Source organism: Ammospiza nelsoni, chromosome 21 (genome assembly GCF_027579445.1).
Source record: "Ammospiza nelsoni isolate bAmmNel1 chromosome 21, bAmmNel1.pri, whole genome shotgun sequence".
NCBI classification, from domain to species: domain Eukaryota; kingdom Metazoa; phylum Chordata; class Aves; order Passeriformes; family Passerellidae; genus Ammospiza; species Ammospiza nelsoni.
Window position 1 is genome coordinate 7963396 of NC_080653.1, and position 22106 is coordinate 7985501.

Below are 22106 nucleotides of genomic sequence, written 5' to 3' on the forward strand. Positions count from 1 at the left end.
AACGAGGGAAATGCTGACCTGCACTGTTGCCTTGACATTTACCACCTCCTCTCAAGAAATAAAAAAAGGCAATTCTGAATCTCAAGAAAAATGTTAGGCTAGAAAAGCTGAAGCAGCCTGTCCCCAGAAAACACAGGACACCAGACAGTGATTTCTACAGGTAACTTGTGTGGAGGTGAGCACAAGGACTTCCCCACCTGGGCACTCTGAGTACCTGTCATTGGAAGAGAAATCCATTCCTAGGACGATGCTCTCCTCCGTGTCTTGTCTGCCATTGGTGGACACCACCACCATGTATCTAGTGCGGTTCTGGTAGGTACTTTCCAGTCTTACAGCCTGAAGAAAAGAAGGGGAAGAGATGAGCAGTGCAGTCAGCAAAACACACATTATGACCTTCACAGGGCACTTTTTCATGCTGAGTGAGGCGCAGAAGCAGCGATGCAGCCTGGACTGGTACGGATGTCCAACGCTCCTCAGCTGGGTAAGAAGTGCTTTACTCCTACACAGTGCCCTCCTCAACAGCTGGCACCTTCCTGGTGCACTCTGCACACCTGGCTGCAGGCTCTGCTCTTTCCCACCAACTGACTTTGAACAACCTACAGCCCTCTGACTGGTCCCAGCCCACTGAGCTTTGTGGGCCATCAGTAGACAGATGGCTGTTGAACCTTCACCTTCACCGAAGAACCAGAGCTTTCCTTTAAGCTTCTGTGTGCTACAACAGCTCCAATGAGTCTCCTTCCACCAGCTTCCCAGGCAGCTGGACAGACAACCAGGACCTAATTCATACATGGTTTCCTGCTGGCCCTTTGAATTCTTCTGGCAATCGTACTGCCTTACACCTGGCAGGAAAAGATATCCCTATGACTAAGCTGTATCCTTCACTGTTCAGATTGCCCAGGAAAGGTGAAAAGTCATTGTGCCTTGTTGCTCCTGCCACGTTCACTTGTATCCCAGAGCCAAAAGAGCTCTAGGAGGACTGGTGCTCAGCCCAAAATCCCCCAAATCAAATACGAATGAGAGCACTCAGAGAACAGTGGAACTTAAACCGTGAATGTCAGACCAATGCTGAAGCCCCTGGAAGGCTGCACGGAGGTGAGCTGCTCCTCCAAAAGCCACAAGGAAGTGAGAACTGAAGGGACTCCAGGAAGTCTTGCAGACAGACTGCTGGTTCATGAGGAGGCTGGGGAAGGCAGCCCAGCACTGAAAGTTTTGCTTATCAACACTTGCAGCAAGCAGCCTTTACTTGCAACACTTTTTGGACTCCGTTCCGAGCTGTTTGCAGCTATTTTAGTCACAGGATCCCAAGCAGAGAAACTAGGACATCCCTAGAAAGGAAGTGTCTTAATTCTGCACATTAAACCTTAACTTTGGATGGCCCAAACCAACCCCAAGACTCTGTCTGGCCTCAGTGTTTACCATATTGTTAAACTGCTGCTTGAACTTTGAGCAGGGCCTGCAGAGAGCAAACAGGGGTGGAAGGAGCCTTCCTAGCCCAGCCTTGCACTGTGCCATGGACAGATCTCTGTCTGCTATAACAGGACTTGGGTCCTGAATTCCTTGAAAGCCAGTGGTTGAAGTCTGAAGTAGTGTTTGACATCCTCCACAAACTGAAACCAAATTCCTCAAACTCCCGAGCCACGGCTTGTGTAGACGTCTCTTGGTGGTCCTCACAGGAGGTCATGGCTCAGAGACCCCAGCTGAAACAGTCATCCTTAAAAAGCTAAGAAATAAGCTATAGTGTGAGATCCCTCAGGAGCAGGCTGCTTTTCCCAATATGCTCCTTTAGTTGTTCACAACTTGGCCTTGAGGTCAGAGCAGCATCTCCCAGCTTAGAGGAAGCCCCCTGTGATCTCAGAGCTCTCCTGTCCACCACCAGCTGGGAAATCTTGACCACAACACGTGGTGGAGTCTACAACAAAGGTTAAACCAGTGCCTGGCAGCTGAACAGAGCTCGCCATCCCAGCAGAGTGCTCTGTGCAGGGAATGCTGAGCGTGGCATTGCAGGGAGCAGCAGCTCTGGTGATGGGGTGGAACAGCAAGTGCAGGCAGGAGACAGTGCTGTCAGAATCTTCCAGACTTGCCCAGTTGGACCAAAGACCAACAGAAACTACCCAAATGCTGATGCCAGCAGACAGCTGTGCTCTGTACAGCCAGAGACTGTGCCCCACCCCATCTCCTTAGGATAAGTCATGCTAAAACCAGCCTTATTTTCCTTCTTGCTTCTTGAGTCACTGGGATTCCTCTGGAAACACGGAGGATCAAAGTGGTCAATCCTTCAAGGCGCAAATTCTCCCAAAGATGGTTGTTTCTAGAACTAACCACTTGTGGGAAAACAGAAAGGTGCTCTTCAACCTAGAAGAGCAAGTAATCACCAAGGTCTTGGTGGTTAATGTAATTATCTACATTAGGAACCAAACCTCAATAATCAGCACAGACTTGTCTAAAATGAGAGCAGACAGACATAGCTGCCCCATGTCTGGGGCATCCACACAGGAGTTTCTGTTCTGCTTCTCTTGAGGACAGTCCAGCAGCAAGAGGATTAACAAAATCTAACTTACTAACTTACTTTGCTAAACCAATTTGGCCAGCAGTAATGGGAAGTCTTGATGCAAGACCCTTTAGAACAGAGCAAGACAAACAGTGAGCAAAGGTCACATAGCTACACACTGGTAGGGTGGGATTTTCAGAGGTCAGTTAAGAGAAACAGGGCATGGCTCAGTGTGAATCTCTGGATTCAACACTTACACCCTTAGCACAAAGTGCTAAGAACCATGATTGGGCAGACAATGTGTTTTGCTAAATTTAATGGAGTATTAAAACAGCAGAATTGACATTGTAAACCAGCCAACTTCTAAAGCTGCTATTAGAGCCCCAGTGTGCCTATCAAACCACAAATGAAGCTCTAACCTTTCCATGAAGTGCTAGTTCACATGCTCACCTCTCAGAAGGAGCACACCAAGTGCTCTGATGTCTTTTAAATGAAGATATTTGAAATCCCAGTTATTGTAGGGAGGATGGCCTGGCTTCAGGGACTGTGATGAGATGGAAAGTTCTTTCTCAACCAGTTCATCTATACAGAGCTTTCTGCTGAGTTTTGGAAGGTTATTTGTAGTCTGGTCAAAACAGGGCCAGCCACATTCTTCTTAAGTTTTAGGCTCACCTGAACACAAGCCAACTTTATCTTCTGCTGCATTCTTGTATCATCAGAAGCATGATGTGATATTTCACCAGCCCTTATGAACAGCACATTCCAAGAAGTTCATACTGACCTTTCACGCTCCACAACAGTAGGTGTTTCATACAAGAACACATTTCTCATGGAGATAAATGATTTGAAGACAAAAAAAAAAAAAAAAGTGTGTGTCCAACTTTCAAGTTCCCAGCTCTGCTAAGCTACAGGAACATATTCAATCACTTTGCATTCTTAACTCCTTTTCCTCCTTCCTACTGATCTTACCATGGCTCTAATTCTGCTCTCACAGAAGGCTAAAAACCTCTGCCAACAGCTCCAAGAAACAAGAGTTGTTCCAAATTTTAAGTGTAGGTTTTTAGAGGATTAGATTCCTCTGCTGGCCCCTGAGCTGTGAAGCCAGCCCTCCAAATGACAGCAGCCAAGAAAATGAAGGGAATGCATTTCTCTCAGTAGTGTTTATATTTCAAATCTCATTTGTATCTGCTGTTTTATGAGAGAGTCCATTGCAGCCCTGCACACCCTTCGTTCGTCAAGAATCAATTAAATTCAAGTAGACTATCGAACTTAACCTCATGCAAGATTTCAGCATTCCAAATGTAGCTCTGGACAAAAGGGTTTATGTCTCAGCCCACAAAGTCCTTATTCAGCTGTTAAGGCTAATTTGTCCCAAATCACACAATGTAGCCAGTGATACTGCTGAACAATGCCCTGTTCAATAGTTTCCAATGTTCTAACCCTGGCTCAAATTCTGAAAAGCATTGAGAACCCCCATGCCCATCATTTTCACTGAAATTTTAGTGACAGCAAGGTGTGCCTGACAAAATTTAGGGGAGTAGGTCTTTTGGCTTGCTTATGGCAAATTATTTTCAATGGTCATTCGGGAAGCTAAAGCATTCCATAGTAACCTTGGCTGTTTCCTAGCTATACTCATCCAATCAGCCCATCTCCAGCACAGCTCAGGAGGATTCAGCAAACCAGAGGTGTTGGAATAACACTTGGGATGCTGGCAGTCCTTCTTTGGGCAGAGGTTGCTAAGATGCACCAAGAAAACACAGGAAACAAACTTCAGGCTACCAAGTGCTGAAAGGTGCAGACTCACTGCAGTCATGCCTGGCCTTGTAGAGCACTTCAACATGTCCCAGGCAAATTCCTCACTGCTCACATTTGGCTTCTGGAGCTCCTCAGGACTGTGCATCAATGCCATGAACAGCAATGCCTCATTTTACATCATTACAGGAGGCAACAGCCCAGGAAAGCAGAAGGCCAAGGTTCAGTACATGGCTACATAGGGGTCCTGCATGCTCCCACCTGTTCAGCCATGGCCTTTTGGGATGCCACAAGTCAGGACAGCAGAGTGAGGAACACAACTGAGCTCTCACATAAGGGCAGATGCTCACTCACACTGTCAGACATAAGTCACCTACTCTTAATTTAAACACCAAGATAATTTACCCATTCTCTCTGGCAATTCTTACAATACTTTTTGGGAGCACAAATACTCAGTACTTGGTTCCAAGACAACCTTCTAGCCAAACAATTTGTCTCACTGAACAACCAAAGCAGACCCTTCACAACCAGCTCCTTTCCTACCTTTGTGGTTGCAAAGGCTCCCCAAACCTGCTGATGAAACCACTCCAACACACACACACACCACAGCTTCCCTGAGTTACACAGGTGTGTTTGTCAAGTGGTGCTTAACCTTTGCATTGGTTCACAGGAGATAAGCAGAAAGCCAACCTACCAGTCTGATGTTGTCCTCTGGGCGGAGCAGGATGAACATGGCCTGCAGGTGCTGCTGGAGATCCCCTGCGGGCAAGAGGGCAAGGTGAGTGCACAAAAATAGTTCAAAATCACATGCAAGTTCCTGGCTGTCCAGCCAGAGCAAATGTCCACCGAGAAACCTGACACGTCACCGAGAGTGTCGTCACTGTCACTCCCACCTACTCAGAGATGGGAGTTTTGTCATCTCTTAGTCAGCTGCTCTTTGCTTTGTGTGCTCACCTGTTCCTGTGTTACCATGTTCTCTCCTGCTAAATTCTGGTTTTGGGGTTTTTTTAACAGAAATAGGCAGTGTTTCATTGCTCTTTGTTCCTTTGACAGACAAGTCAACCTAGTTAGAAATGGAACCCATCCTGTGGTTCAACATCTCATTCTACCACGTGCTCCAAACCAGAAATTTGCCATTTCTTTTACACCAGCTTATTACTCAGTGCAGAAATACTACCCAGGGAAAAGCATACTCTACTTGGAATGAGATTTAATTCTGATTTAGAGCAGCATGTGCCCACCTATGGCTATGTACCAACCCCACCCAAAAGCAGCTAAGAACTGCCACCTGAAAAATCAAACACCATTTTTTCCCTAGAAAACACTTGGAACAGCTTCCCTGGTGAAGCTGAGGAAAAATAAAGGAGAATTAAATTTAGTGCATGACAGTGATTTTAAGTCTTATTAAGAAGAGACAAGTGTCACAAGTTCCTAAAACATCAAGCATTTCAAAGACAAGTGAGATGATTTTCTGTCAGCACTGCTGCACTAGTTTCTCAGCACTACTCCTGGCATGCAGAGAGCCAACATCATCCCCTGAGTACCAGCCAGCAGCAACAGCTCCTGCAAGGGGCTGGTTTTTCAATCATTACATGGAAAAATTAATCTGCATTCCCACAAAGGAGAGTGCAGGGCTGCCAGGTTGGTGGCACAGATCAGCAAGAAGAGAAGCCTTTACTCTTCCACCTCTCCCACTCCTCCACAGCCAGGAAGCTGAGTTTAGGCAACACTGCAAGGAGCAAATATTCAGCAGGATCAGCTACAGGAACCCTTTCTAGGAAGGTTGGTTAATCCCCCTGACCTCCCTGATTCACCAGGGTTGCCCGAATCCATGCTATTTCACAGACTCCCAGAAATAATGAAAGCTTGGACACAGAGCAGCATCCAGAAATACCAAAAAGGGAAAGAGAGGAAAGGAAAGGCTGTCCAGTGAGAGTACCTGGTTTCCAAATGATTTTTATAGCTGGTGGAAGAGCAAGGCTGAAGGGCTGTGCAGCCCCTCTGTGTATGGGACAGAGACAGCCTCGCATGGAGTGGGTTACACAGGACACTGCAATCCCTGCTCTGCTCCTCCTTCCTCCTTGAACTGCATTTCAGCATATGGAGAATGAGTCAAGGCTCTGGGAATGAATTTTTAACTGGGGGTGGGAAAACTGAGGCACTCAGCAGTGCCAGGGAAATCACCAAGTATCACTGGCCACAAGCACCTGAAGCTGCTTCCTGCCCATGGACATTGTTCCCAGCACGGGAGTGGCTGGCACGAGCCCCCCTAAATAGAAATTATTTATGGAGATAGGGCACTCAGGAAGGCCAAGTCATCCATCAGGTGCTTGTTCTGCCAGGACTGCCATGACAGGATCTCCCCACGTCAACACCAGTGCAAAATCCTGACAGCACTGCTCAGTTCCAGCAAGTTCCAGCTAATAATACAGTGGGAGTTGCTGAGAACTGTCAGTCAACAAGCAAAGGGCCCCCTGCACCTCCTGCCCACAGCTTGGAAGAGCTCAGCAAGTATTTGACTCATGAAGCTTCCACATGTCTTAGTCTGAAATGAAAGATGCTTCACCTCAGCTTTTTCCCTCTCCAAAATGCAGCAGTTCCCACTTATTGCTGCCAGTAATTCAGAGACTTCTTAAGAGCCAAAGTTTCCACAGTTAAAAAAAAAATAAAAATCTCCTGGACTACTGGATTATCTCAATACTTAAAGAGAAGAAGTTTCTACGACAACCCTTTCTGCAGGGCTCAGCCAAAGAGCTCCATTATCCTTCATCCTCAGAAAGTTTACCACACTCCTCCTCTCTGCTGTCCCCCTGCCAGCCTTGGGATCTCCAGAGCTGGAAAGTAAAAGATTGCTTCCTTGGCCAGCTTTAATCAACTTGCAGGGTTTTCAGCCCCAAACACACAAGTCATTTTGTAAACTTCCTGGATTAAGAAAAACCAAAGGAAGGGCTTTAACATGCCAGAATCAGCACAAAGATATCACATCCTGTCCCGTGAAGAGCTGCCTTTGCTGGCAGCCATGGCAGGGCTGCTGCTTCCTATCACATTGTCCTGTGCTGAGCAGATGCTTTTGTTTCCTTGAGCGGGCAGGCAAGGTGCAAAGCATGGGCAAGGGTGGGATCTGAAAAGTGATTCACAGTATTCCAGAGATGGCAAAAGCCCCAGGAAAGTTACATCCCTTTCTGGCCTCCTGCAGCACTGTTTGTTGTGGAAAAGCAAGCCCATCATCCCACAGAAGTTTGCCAGGTGGCACAGGACCACCCAGGGAGAGGAATAAGGACAGCTGGTACCATATCTAGTCAATCTGCCAATGATTCCCATTGATGGAGGTGATTAGAGAAATGGGTGTGAGCATTAATTATTTCCTGTTACCCATTCACTCTTCAGGCTGGATTCTAGCGCCTCTGATGAATTAAAAAAGCAGGTCAGGAAGGTCAGCCAGCCTTCCTAGAAAATGCTCTTGGAGCCACTTGAAATACTACTGCATCTATAGGCAGCAATTCCATACTGGAAAGTTTTGTCTGCTCTCTACCCCTTTCTAATTTTGTGTGCCAGAGATAAGTCACGACGCGCATGGGGATGGAAGCTGAGCATGGATTATCGGTGTCCCAGAAAGGAGGCAGCTGCACACACTGTGCCAGCCACGCTCTCCACATCACTGATTTAATTCTGGTGGCACAGATGTTTTCCTCAGGAAGGTGACACACTGATTCCCTGGTGCTTTGGTCTGCTGATACCAGAAAAATTCACAGAAATCTGGTGCAGACTCTGACAAGAGACTCTCCTCAGTGAAACCTCCAAGCACCATAAGAAACCACAAGAGCGTTCCCACCACTTGACAGACAGGGAAACTGAGGAAAGGGCAAGCACTGATGCCTCATTAAATCTCACCCTGTAAGCTGAAGAGACAGGAATAAAGTAAGTTTTCTAAGAACAAAAATCCCAGCCCTTAGGCAAACCAGCCTCGGCAGCACCAAACATCTCGCTGTAAGCAATTACAACACACCGGATTTGCTTCCTTGGCAATCTGGCTTCCAAGAGCTCTGGGCCGATTAGACAAACAATTATTTTCCACCAAGGTCTCCAGACCTCATGCAAATCAGCTGGAGCAAGTAAATGAGGCAAGCAGAGAGAATCAACAGCTGTTTGTGCTGCCTTGCAGAGGTTCAGCAGGAAAATCTTTGGGTTTCCTCAGGGAGGCAAAGCCGAGGCAGCAGTGCCAGGGGCTTCAGCAATGGGCTTCAGCAATGGGCTTTGGAGAGATTAAACACCAAGACAGGCCAAGAGAAACTTTTTAAAGACTGCTCACTCTGCTTTCACACTAAAGGACATTTCACTTCATTCTCAACCAGAAAGGCCAGCTTTAATTTAAGTTTCAGAACATTTTCTTTTGACAACTGGTAATTAATGCATCTCACCAAAGCAATTTGGGTACTGCTTGTGCTATGTTTGAGTGGAAGTATGTAATTAAATGCCTTCTGACTTAAACTTTTTCTATAAATATGTTTGCAAACAGATTTTGAGGTGGCCACTCATCACATACATAACTCTGACAGATGCAGAGGTGGATGACAGTCTGATGGTGTCAAAGTACAAAGGGATATACACCTGGAACCAAACCAAATCACATTTTTCCTGGTCACCTTCTAGCAAAGCACGTTGACTCCTGTCTCTGTTTCTATCTCTGTGCCATTTGCAAGCATCTGAAGGTCTCAATTTATTTTTGTTTCCTGCCAATTGCTTTATGGAAGGGAAAAATCCCCACACTATCACCTGATGCCAGTAAAATACCAGCAGTGATTAAGCACCATATAGCCAGTGAAAAAACCCTACCCTGAAATGTTTGAGTTATGATATTCAGAGCAACTTTTCAAAGAGAGTCAAAGCAAAAACACAAATCAAACTTCCAGCAGATAAAGGAGGTGGAATTATAACTGACTCTCTATTACTCACTCTGCTCACACCTCTGAGAAGTCACACTGACTTTGCTCAGAGGTTTCCTCATCCCCACATGGAGGTAAGCCTGGTAAACCTCCTTCCTCTCCTCCATCATAACCGGTTCCTTTCAGATTAGGGAGGACCATTACTCACCCAGTATCACAAACTCAGGTTTCTCACTGCAGTGCACAAAGGTTTTGGAAGGCAATCCTCCCCTCCCTCTCTCATATTGAAATTACAGGATGATATTTTATCATTCTCAAGTCTCCACTGCTGCCCTGATGTCACTCATTTGAGGATCCTGTTTGAACAGCAGAGTTTTGAAAACTTTCTTTCCTGTCAGCATTGACACTGGCAGGCCAGGCTTTCATACACACGTGGGCCAGACAAACGTGTGTCATCAGGTGAGAGTGAGCTCAGCAAAGGTGAACTCTGGAACAGGAGGGAGCAGACAAGGCCCAGCCATCGATACCACACTCACCTGCGTGTTTGTTGCGCCTGTGACTGATCCTGGGGGTGGATGACCCATTTCCTCGTGGCAGGAAGAGAGCTGCACCTTTCACAGTGAGGAAGCTTTCGCTGATGCTGCAAGGGAAAAGACATACAGGGGGTGAGGAAAAGTGTCTTGTCTTCAAAAAGGAAAAAAGCAATGAACACTACAGGTTAAAAGCACTGAATGCATGCTCTGTTCTTGGGCAATGAAGTGATTTAGACCAAATCATTCTGCTGGTAAAGGATTTTCCCCCCATGTAACTACTGCAGACATTCAAAGCATAACTGAGAACAACACAAACAGAGAAACACTGAAAAGCAGAACATATGCTGGTGCCACTCTGCCTGCAGAGGTGCAACCTGAGCAGGCAGGGGGAATTAACCTATGGCTACATTTTAGATCTGAAAGTCAAGATGACAGATCCACATTTCTAAATGGTGATGAATAGAACAAGCCCACGCATCTGGGTAATTATGGACTCTGTTAACCCTGAGCTTTGTGGTTCAGACACAGCTGATGCCCTGCAGAAACAAATGTCTCCCTTCAGCAGTTAGCCAAAAGAAAATTAGTGTACACAAAAGATTAAGAAATCATAAAACTGCTCTCTGTGAGTTGCATGATGATTAACTTTTAAAGACCTATAAATCAAGAAAGCAAGAAACTGTAATGCTGTTGAAATCGGCCATCACTTCATGACTTGATTTTGCCCTTTCTGAAGTCACATGAGGAGAGAAGTTTGTAAAAAGGGGCAATAAAGAACTCCCAAATACTGAGAACAGCTGGTATTTTAAGCACATCTTCCAGCCCTTTTCTTGCAGATGCTGTGGTTCGTGGAAGAAGCAAGACACGCTCCAGATTCTGCACTGCAGCCATCCTGCTGCATACTCGAGGGCTCCTGCTTTTCTCAGAATTGATAAGACAATCCTAGAGGCTTTGAAGAAAGCCAGAAACAATTCTCTAGTCAACAGGATGGGTGATGAATATGATAAGACAGGATGGGAGAGTCTCTGGCATCGTGCATCCCAACAGCTCCATGCTTTGAAAAAGATGTTGGCTTGTCCTTCAAGACAACTCTTGTCCTGAGCAAGAGGTTAGGAGCTTTTTTATTCCTTTCTCCACTTAAGCAAATATCAAACCTAGTTTGTTATTCCTTTCCTCTAAGGGATGAGGACTGGGAAATTAATAGAGTAAAAATCCCTGCATTATTTGGGGTTGACTGCTTTAAAAAAGGATTTTCTGACTACATTTTTAGAAGTAAAAGAATTAGAAAAGCTTGTGTTAAAGTTGGATTTCCCCCTAAGCTCAAGCACATTTCTGGGCACCTCTCCATTTTGCTGCCAGGGATATAAAAAATGAAGTTTTCCAAGCTCCAGAAAAGCAGATGCACAGAGTCAGAAAGACTTTTCTCAAGGCTGCAGCACATCCCAATGTTTAGACCCTGCTGTCATAGCCTCAGCACTCCTGAGTGACAAAGTTTCTCCCAGAACTTTCTTCCTAAAATTGAACCAGATGTCAAACATGGTCTGGATGTTTCAATAAAAACAGAATTTTGAAAAGGAGAAAATCACTCATCCTAAATGAAAATGGATCAGAGTTCTCTACTTACATTAAAGTTAAAACCAAAAAATATAAGTTCATTGGGCACACTGAACCTGTTTCCTTAGACCATTCTCACATTAAAAAATTTGACTGAGCCTTTCTAGCTTTTGTTGACAAATAAATCCTCTCCAAGTTCTCAAGGTACACAGTTTCTTACAGCCTGAACTAGAAAAACACCGAGTTATCTTAAGGATACTTAAAAAAATAATAGTAGTATTATTAATGATAAAAATAAATTCTCCTCCTCCCATTATAATCTCACCACAGAAGAAAACTATTAAAAGATGTTAGGCTGCAGAGGAGGAGAAAGAATTCAGCACTCACAGACAGCTTTCACACTGTTCATTTTATCAGCAAAGCCAACCACTAATATTAGCAATCCTTTAGCCTGTGCCTGAGGTTCCCCCAGAAGGTGGAATTAGCAACTATTTTTAGTGGATAATGTAGCATGCAGCTAAGAGGGCCAGGAAGTTAAAAACCTTCTCAATTCCATCACTTTCCCTTATCACCAGCTCTCAGCCACCAGCCTGGAAAGCCAAGAGCAGCAGAACTAAAGAGATTCCCATCAGGTGCATCCTTCCAGGAGGCCACCTCCTCTCCTAAGGCCATGGGAGCCTTGTTCTGGGCTATTAACCACGGGCTTTAAGTGTAACTTGGTAGGACCAGGGAAAGGGAAAGTAATTTCCCATACAAAGGGCTGGAGCAGCTGAAGAATGTGGCAAAGCAGATCATTCTTGTGGAACAAGGAGGTCAGGCAGGGAGGGCAGGAGCAGGGCAGGAGATGGGCATCAGCTCCATGGGGACAACAGCCTCGGGCCAAATCCAGCTGTGGGGACGCTCCCTGTGCACCTCTGGCACCACCTGCCCTGAATTCTAACCCCAGATGCATCAGTGTCCAGAAAAGAAACCCATAGCACATACACACACACACACAAAGCTCTTGCTTCGAGATTCAAGCAGTAAAGAAAATCTTGGGAGGGAAGGCAACAAATTCATGGGAAAGTCAAGTAGCTCTAATACTGAATTCGGCAGATGCTGATTTTGGTGCCTGTGATGCACTACATGGACAAAAAAAAGCAATCACTGGCCTGACACCCTCTGTGCCACACTCAGATGGCTGCTCCATTTGGGTCCACCCTGGCATGACCTTCACCTAAAGCTCATATTTCAGATCACCTTTGGATGCTGTCCCTGATTTATAAAGAAAAAGGATTCCTTGGGTGGGACACTAACAGCAGGCCTCAGTCTGAGACACTTCAAAACCACAAAAGGTAGAAAAGATGGCTGTGAAAAGGGCAATTCAGGCTCTAAACAAGTGTTGCCATCCACTCCTGATTTCACCCTGCTGACAGCTCGATGGCTTCCAAGCATAACGTGGGCTTTGAAATACTTCACAAAATCTGGCTTGCCAGAGCCTACAGGAGATTCAGGGCTCTTTGAAACACTCTCCTGGAACAGACTGGTGTTAAAAGACACTCAACGTGCTTAGGGGAGAAGTTGAGGCCAGGACAACAGAAGACAAGAAGCCAACTTGGCTCAGGTAACAAAGCTGAGCTGGGTTTTATCAGCACCCCAGGCTTGTCATCAGTTGTCTGTACTGCACAGCAGGTTTTGTCAGGAGAAGACTCACTCAGGACATACCTAGGAAGGAGTTCACAATCCTCAGCACCACAGCTGGGGAAAACCCCTTCTGTTCCACGTTCACCTCTGCAGTGAAGCAGCAGCCCCAAGGCCACCAGTGTTGTGCTGTTTGTAATTCCCTGCTCACTGGGAAGAGAACCAGTGCAACCAGAAGACTTAAGCTATTTCTACAGAAATCACTACTTGTACCAATTTTTCTCCCAGGCAGAAAAGATTTCGTAGAAATTGTACAAGTCACATCAGAACTATTGAAAGCCTTTTGCACAAAAAGCACAGACTCTGCCCTCAGAAGGCTCTGCTTCTAACCAGCACTAACAGCTGGAAACAGAAGTGATTCTGTGCTCCCTGATGTGCTGCCCAGGGCTGAGCTCCTCCTGAACATGGAAATCACTGCACAGCTCAAACTAAATTCTCATCATGCTACAAAATGAGATCCACACAGAACTTATAGATGGCAAACAAAAAAAAAAATGCCTTCCCAGATGTTACACTGCACAGCTCAATTCATAAACTGCAAGCACAAACACCAAATACACTGGTTTGAGGACATAAAAGAGAAAGTGTTACTGGTTTAGGGCTGTGCCAAAGACATGTGATAAATCACTGGATGCATTGTCACGACCCCCTGGACAATGCAGCTCCCAGCCAGGTGAATCTGCGCCACTCTCCAATTTCATTGAGAAACCCTCAGTCCTCAGTGTAAAATACTCAAAAAGGAACTTTGCTGCTTTCTCTTGAAACTGCTTCACAATGAAAGGAGAGAAAACCTTTTTAGGAATAAGGCAAGGAGGCACCTGAACGGCTGCTGGCAATGTTTTATCCTAATAAACACTTAATTAAGCTATTGAGAGCCTGAGGATGACTTTCCAAAGTCTGTTCTCCTCACTCATGGGAGCAGCTCCTTGCAGCAGGCTCTGTCCTGTCCAGCCCAGCCCTTGGTGGGGCACTTGCCAAGTAGCACAAGCAGAAATTGGCACCATTCCCTGCCAGGCTCGGCAGGAGAAGTCCTTCCATGCACATCCTCCCACACAACAGGACAGGTCAGTGTGGCAAAGGCCAAAGCTCCTTGTGCTGTCACCTCCTCACAGCCATGCCCAAAGCACAAGGGCACTGCATGTGGTCACATCCTCCCACCCTGCTCACCCTAATCCTTAGATGAAATGGGAGATTGAAAAGTGGTGGTGGGGGAAATGAGGGTATCAAGGTACTCCACATTTGAATGGAAGTCCACTACCTGTGTGATTTACAGAAATACAATTTCACTTAGTGGGTATTTATTAACCACAGCCCTGCAGAAAAGAGCTCTGAAGCACCTACAATGGGATTTCAATGCCAAGCCTGGCTCCAGCTGTAGCTCCCCATGACAAGAGAGTTGCGCAGTCCCTCAAGAGCCCCCCAGATTTTGCCCTAACATGAGCAGCCAATGCTGCCTTGCACACTCAGCTGCCTGCTCAGCTCCATCATCCTCCCTTAATCCAGCGGCTGCAAAACTCCAACCAAGCAAAAAGGAAATTCCAAGGCTGGCAGGAGCGGCACAGCAGGCACCAATACTGAGCTCATTCCCGAGGTGTGGAAGGAGGGAGAGAGGGCAGCTGGGGACGTGTGAGTGAGCTCTGGAGCAGCCAGGACTGCAAGAGCAGCAATTCCCCCGCAGCCTGCTGATTTTTTCAGCACCTCAAGCCACTTCCCTCCCTCTCCCTGCTCCCCTTCCCAAACTGGCTGTCTCCCCTTCTCCACAGGCAGGCACACCTGCTCTGGGGGCAGCTCTCACTGCCAGCCTCCCACCCTTCACCTGCCCACAAGAAAAGTCCAGGTTAATAAAGCATCAGTCCCACAGCCAAGGATGATGTGCAGCCTGGCAGCCCAGGGCACTTCTCCCTCAAACACCAGATAAAAGCATTGCATTCCTCCAGCATCCCTCCCCAGGGAAGTGCCTCTTTCACCTTCACTGTAGTTTGTTTTTCAATAAACAACATCCCTACTTCCCTTGTTTACTTTTTAAAGCACCTATTTTAATAACTGCCTACAGTATTAATGAATTAAATAGAGGGAAGCAATGTCTGGCTTCCAGTTTAAATCTTTGCTCCTAGGCAAGGGTTTAAGGTGCTTGATTCTTTCCACACAGAGGGCAGATCTCAGAGCTGTGTAAAGCACAATACCAGGTACTAATAAAGAGAACCCATCAAAACCATACAAGGAAAATGAAAAGGCAAGGATAACGCAGGATTGTCCTGCACTGACATGTGTATTATCAGGGTCAGCAGGCAGCAAATACAGACAAGCAGAGGCTTCTCTGATACCCAAAACAGAAACAAACTCAGTGCCGAGCAAAATAAGAGCCACAAGTTACAGAAAAGGGGTCAGTGACACTGCCACCAGAGGTGACACCCCCGAGGGCAGGGAGAGAAAAGGGAAGTGGTTCTCCACCAAAGGCCATCTCTCAGCACTTTTGCAACTTAAGAAACAGCCCAAGGAGAAAAACAAACTGAGCGTGGGAACCCACTTGGGCTCAGAGGTTTGACGCAAACTGCATTTTTAGCAACATCTGCATTTGTGCCTTTTTTTTAAAAAAAGGAACTGTCTGCAGGCACTTCCTCTGCTCCAAGGTGGGGCTCCCTGGAGAGAGAACTCAGCCTTCATGACACACACACAGGCATCATCACAGAGAGATCTGCAATGCCAACTGTTACTCATCCACATGAACTTACCCACTGATCTCTTCTCACTAGCACCAGGTCACTCTTCCCTTGTTTTGGGCCCTAATATGGACAACTTCTGAAGCCAAACTAAGTTTGCCAGAAGACAGTCAAAGGTGAGGATGGATGGGTGTGAATCTGAATTCCAAAGGACTAATTTTTTTACCTTGCTCCAAGCAAGGAGAGAATTTCTGCTGAATTCAGAGAGGGTACAACTTGCCAAGGGAACTCTGATGACCACAACTGTCTGTGTAAGTGAAGAACAACTGCTTCAGGTGCACAAAACAACCACACTCAGTTTCAGAGACAGGATCAAACCAGCCTCAGGTCATCCCACCAGGCTCTGGGGTGCTTTGATACCTACTCAACACCAAAGTGAGTTACCAGTCTGCAAGTCACACCCACTGCTGAAACCAACCATGACATGCCATGAGAGCTCCTCTGCCACCAGATCATTTGAACTGAGCTCAGAAATACCTCTGCAAACTTGGGCAGCTTTGGTATGCAGGAAAGAGCAGTGGCATCCTTTGGAAACTACACAGAAGACAACAGCTCTGGGCTGAGAAACTGATCCCTGCCAGAAACTCATCCCAGCCTTGCTGCAGGCGAGGGGAGCAACAACAGCTGCTGTTTGCAGCCCAAGATTTCAGCCCACGCAGCTGCGACAGGGCTGCACTGTGCACACACAACCCCAACCACCTGCAGCATTCCTCTGCCTCCCTGCCCCAGCCTTGCTCTGCAGGGCTGAGTTTCACACTCCCATCCAATGTGTTCCACCACAGGCAGGGCTGGGATTTATTCCTTACAGGCAAAGGAAAGCAGACTGGGTTTTGTTTTAAGCTGATGAGCATTTTATGGTGTCTGATGGAAGTGAAACTCCATGCGGGTTTCCTGTTCCCCTCACACACTCTTGGCCTAGAGATGAACCAGCTCAACAAACTCCTAAAGCCCAGGCAGAGCCCTGGCAGGGACATCAGCTCACCTCAGCACCCAGCCCCGTGCCCAGCCTGCTGCTGGCAGCCCCAGGTTGGGTTTCACTGGGCTGCTGCTGAGTAACCCTGACACAGCCCTCCCTGTGCCACCCAGCCTGTCCCCATCACCTGTGCCAGCCCTCAGCAGCCTGGGAAGGGAGGGAATGTCCTGGTGCTGAGGCTGGGGAGAGGGACATGTGCTGAGCTGAGCTGTGGCTGTTGTCACCACCGAGAAACAGACTTGGGGCACACCCCGCTGATGACAGATCACCAGATAATGATTTATTTCACTGAGCACAGGTTGTAGGATCGCCATGGCAGTGAAGAAGGAAATTAAGCAGGGATGATTTAAATTATCACAGACTGAAAGGACCCATTTTCCATGCAGCACAAACAGCAAAAAGCTTTACTGCCCATCTCTCTGGCTATGCAGCACAGAGGGAATCCCAGCAAGGCATGTGTTGGTGGCCCATGTTTAGCCTCTGAGGCAGCTTCAGAGTATCCATCCAGAGAGAAAGCAAAAGTTTCCAAAAAGCAGCAGCAAAACAAGTTGTGCAAACAAAGCCCTGATGTCTCTGGAATTTGAGACTGAAGATATGCACAAAATCGTTCTTCCTGCAGTCCAAGCACGAGCACGGCAGCTCACGGACTAGGAAGGGGGTGGCTAACACAATTAGGATGCTGATTAAGAAATCTGGGCACTTGGTGTTTACAGAAGAAATTTGATTCTTTGCACTTTTTAAAGCAAGAGACCCAGACCGGAAGAGAGACCATGAAAGGAATTTGTTTTACATGATAGTCCCCAAAGGCTCCCAGGTCTCCCAAGTCGAGACATTCCCAGATGAAAGCTCTACATGACATTCTTCTTGTGCCATATACTGTTTAAACATCCTTTGGGCATTTTTAATGCATACCACTGGGTTCATGGAGCAGGACAGCAGTACCCAGGACAACACTCCACAGTGTTTTACCACCATGCTCCTACCAGCTCAGCCTGCCCAGAGTGAGCCAGCTGCTGTGGTACCAACAAAATGCTTTCACAAATGTGTTCTTAGAAACACTTTATTAAACATGAAAAAACTTTCTAAGGATAATCTATCGCATCAAGGAACAGAAAAATAACCACCAGCTTTTTGATTAATCTTCAGGAAGAACACCCCTCTGATTGACACATGCTTATCTTTTTTCTCTCCTAATTAACACAGTCTATGTTGATTATCTTTAAACCACACAGTAATCTCCCCTGCCACCAGAGGTTGAAAGCATTGCCTTCATACACAGCACGTTTCTTTTTAAACCTTAAATGACAGCTGACAGACCCTCCAGCAGTTAATTAACAACCTGATCTCTCCGCACTACGATTAAACGCATTTAAGATGAGATATTTTATAATAAATTTTTATGCCAGTCTCCCTGCATGTCGCTGTCACAGACCTGACCATGTTTGGCCTGACTGGCAGTGTCCCACGAGAAGGACCCATCTGCTTTAAATACAACTGTAACACAAGTGACAGGAGACACACCGAGGTCAACTTACTGTCCCTCCCTGCACAGCCAAGTCCAGGCCCCCCTATATTTAGACAAAGAATGTCCAGCACTTTACAGATGGAAGGAGATCACTGACTTGCATGAAGCATGGCCAGTGCTGGGTGTGACCAGGAGGTGACAAGTCCCCAGCACCCGCTCAGGGCAGGGCACGCTGTGTCCCCACTCTGTCCCCAGCAGCCACAGCTCCCCCAGGCACAGCCCCAGGATGGGACTGGTTCAGGAGGATGCTGCTCTGTGTTTTTCTGGTCTCAGTGGTTGTGGACAGCACTGAGCATGGTTCTGGTCAGCCAGGGAGCAGAGCTCCTGCTGCCTTGAGATGCAGAACTGTGCCAGGACTTGGCTCTGCAGCCACCCCAACCAGGGCATGGCATGGAGGAATTACGCTGGGGAAGCTGCCTGGCTCTGATCACAGCCTTGTTGGCTGCCCTCAGTAAATACATTAACAGACCCCTGTAAATAGAGCACCAAAACAAGGACCACTCTGTCTCTGCACAAAGAAATCAATGCTGAATAATAAGCCTTTTCCTCCTGCTAAGAAGAAGCAGATGCTTGTTTACCCAAAGCATCAAAAATCATCAAGAGGCTGTTGGATTTGACTCATAAAAATATAGAAGGAGGTTATTTGTTCAGTATTTTAACTTCTGCAGCGCTCAGCACTTTCAATTTTCTCTCATTCTTACTGCATCCTCCCAATGCAATGGTATTTGATCCCTGAATGGCAGTTTCCACCAGGAACAGTAAAATCAGTTTAGGAACGACTGTCCCTTTAGATTAGCAAAAAGGACAGTCAGCAGTAGCCAGTGATGTGAGATGGTTTGTGGGCTGTTTCACAGAGAACTGCCATGTGCCAGGTTTCTTTCAATAGGTTTTGATTTGAAATTGGAAGTCACAGGGAGCTTTACCTGCTGTGATGATCCAGCCAGTAACTGGGCCATTGATCTGCTCCCCCTTGCAAATACACCAGAGACTTTATTTTAGGGAACAGGGAAGCTACACTTAAGGGAATACAAACTTAAATGTGGCTGCAACTAATAACTTGAAATTTTAATCAGCTAGAAGTAAGGAATCATCAAAGACAAAGATGCAGAAACATTTTATAGTTGGAATAGTTTAATGGATTCTGTGCCCTCAAAGCAGGGCAACACTTAGAAGGACAGTTCCTTGCACAAAGCAAGGTCAACACAAACTTCAGATTCAATTAAAAGCTGCAAACCAAAGAAGAAACACAGCTTCACTGTGGGTTCAGTGACCCAGCACTGGGGGAATGGGGTGACAGCCTGGAGAGACAAGGCTGCTCGTCCCCAGGAGCTCAGAGCAGCTCCCAGCACAGCACACCTACCCTGACAGCAGCCACAAGAACCACTCCAACATCCTGCTGCTGGAAGAGACGATCAGCCTCCGGAGCCATCAGGAAAAGCTCTCCAAATCAGACCATGAGATATAATTATGATCCATTTCAAAATGCAAGCTCAGCACCACTTTCCAATGCAGCTCTTCCCCCCACGGATGTTACAAGTTCTTCCTGGAGACAACATCCCTTGTGACTCTGCTTTTTCTTTTGGTGCTCTGAATAGGGATCAGCTTACCAGGAGTCCTTTATTCCCGAAATAATTTCCATTAATCACTCACCATACACCACTTTAAACAGAAGCTGACAGACTGTGGGATGTCTAACACCAGCACAGCATCTCCCAACTTAAATAAAGGCTGAAACGAAGGGCACCCTAAGAGGCAAAAGGAACTTGGAGATTCTAAACAGGAGACAAGAAAACTTCTTCAAAATGTTCCTAAGAATTGAAATTTTTTTATACAGCTACTTTAAATACAAGCAGGAAAGCAGTAGTGTGAACCATCCACTCTTCATGGTATCTGCTCACAAAAAAAATAAAGGAAAAACAGTAAAGTGCTTCATTCTGAAGCAGTTTTGCATTTGTGATTTCTCAGCACAGCTGCAAATTAACCAATTCTTTTAGCACCTTCATGCAACTTTCAGGGGGGATGTCAATGCTTTACTTCAAAATGCATATAAAGGAGTTTTAAACTCAACATAAAAACCCCGCATAGTTTTGCTGACTAAGACTCAGACTGAAAACACATTAAATAAAAGTTTTATTTTCCAGGAGTTGGAACTCAGAAGAGTAGAGATTCCAGATGTGTTTATCCCTGCAAAAGTCAGGTGCTAAATTTCAGCAGAATTAGCACTTTAAGCAGTTTGGCAGCCAATTTTCTGTGGTTAACTCAGGTCTTCGTATTTCCTAAAAGCACAGAAACCCCTTTAAAAACCACACATTAAAGTAGAAAGACCATCAGAATACTAAACACTGCTATGTACCACAGAACCAGCAAAGTCTCTAAAAAGAACACAGTGTACTTTAGGGAAAAGGCTCTTAAACAGCTTTTTAAAAGACTCCAGAATAGATATTTGCTTAATTTCAAGCTAGAGAGCCTCTCATAGAACATTTCATTATGTACTTGAAGGAACTAAGGACAAAAGAGTCAGGCAGATTATAGCAGTGTCAAGGTTTTGCTGGGAATCTGGGTGATGTCCTGCTCCATCTCCTGACCCAAAATGCAGCTCCTGGGCTGGCTCAGCAGCCCCAGTCCTGTTCACACACACTGGACACAGCATCACCCACTCTGGGCTGGGTATTTGTGCCACCCCCACTTGCTATCAAGGCACATGGATATTCCTTTTCTGCTTTCTTGCAATTTCCTCATCATGGCAAACCAAGAGGAGGGCCAGAAATGGTGCTGACAAACTGTTTGTTTTTATTTAGACTAACTGTCTTTCAGTCTTTGCGCCACAGAGGAATGCGGCTGCTCCACTTTGCATTTGTTTTTTGATTTCTCCATCTCTTTTACAAAGCAAATAATGGGGAAAAAAAAAACAACAAACCAACCCTAACAATAACAACAACAAAGCCAGTGACAAGCTCTTCACACACCACCATGCAATGAGCCCTTTAAAAACCCAAACAAGCTAAACAAACAAAATAACCCAGTAAAACTCCTCTGACATTTTGGGTTCATTTTAATTCAGTATCGAGTTGCAGAAACCAAGCAGGAAACTAACAGGAGGACAAAAGTAAGACTAATGATAGCTTTCTACACATTGTGCAAACAGGATTCCCCCTTACTTTGTAACCTGACCAAGGTAAATTCATCATTTGCTAATCAAAATGACCCTACTCCAGTCCCACCTGCCATTTGGAGCCTCACAAAACACCAGCAATAGACCCAGAACAGAGCTGCCCGTGCCTGTCAGCTACACAAGCCACAGGAACAGCCCTCTCCAAAGCACCCAGCTGGGATTCTGCAGGAAAAGAGGCTGCAGGGCAACCAGAGGCTCAGAGAAGCAAATTTATTCTCTTCATGCTGGCAAACAAATCACAGGGAGCGAGGAAATCCAGCACAGGATACACAATAACACCACAGTACAGAGAATTCCAAGCTCCACTCAACAGGGGTCCCAGTCCACCCTGGGCACCTCCAGACTGCTCAGGACCTTGGCATGAACTTCCTCTGATCCACCTGGGTGCCCCCACTAAAGCCACACTGCAGCAGCCAGACCTGTGCTCTTCCAGGGAAAAACTGGAAGTTTAACAGGGAAACCAGACCCCAACCTGTGGTGTTCCCAAAGGGCAGGAGCCAGCCCTGCCTGCTGGGACAGCATGGAGCTCATTAAGCCATTGTGAGAAGTGTGTGAACAAATGAAAGAGTTCGCTAATAAGTGACAAAGATCATTTGTTTGAAAGAAAGGACTAAATCATTTCTGGTTCAGCAGTCTGGGTTTAGCCTACTTGTAACAAAGGTGTTTTGAGGAAAAGCATTCTGCTTAAATGGCTTATTGCAAGTAAATCAGAGAGCTCAAAGAGCTGAACATGATGTTGATGAGGGGCAGATAAGTACTGGATAAACAGGAATATGCACTGAACAAGGAGTCTTGTCACCCCAATATAATAGAAGCGCCCAAATTTATC

The 22106-nt window shown here is 46.2% G+C and overlaps 1 protein-coding gene across 4 annotated transcripts in view; it reads right to left on the reverse strand.

The window, feature by feature from the left end:
• SSH2 (slingshot protein phosphatase 2) overlaps positions 1-22106 on the reverse strand; it is a 50366-nt gene that overhangs the window by 22738 nt on the left and 5522 nt on the right. For 3 of the 4 annotated variants that reach the window (XM_059486732.1, XM_059486731.1, XM_059486733.1), the window contains exons 2-4: positions 9660-9763; positions 4935-4999; positions 215-336 (exon numbers count right to left, since the gene is read on the reverse strand). In XM_059486732.1, the coding sequence (XP_059342715.1) occupies positions 215-336; positions 4935-4999; positions 9660-9763 (291 nt within the window). Of the gene's footprint in view, positions 1-214; positions 337-2938; positions 3258-4934; positions 5000-9659; positions 9764-22106 lie in introns of those variants that run through there. The other variant, XM_059486734.1, reaches the window with a different exon arrangement.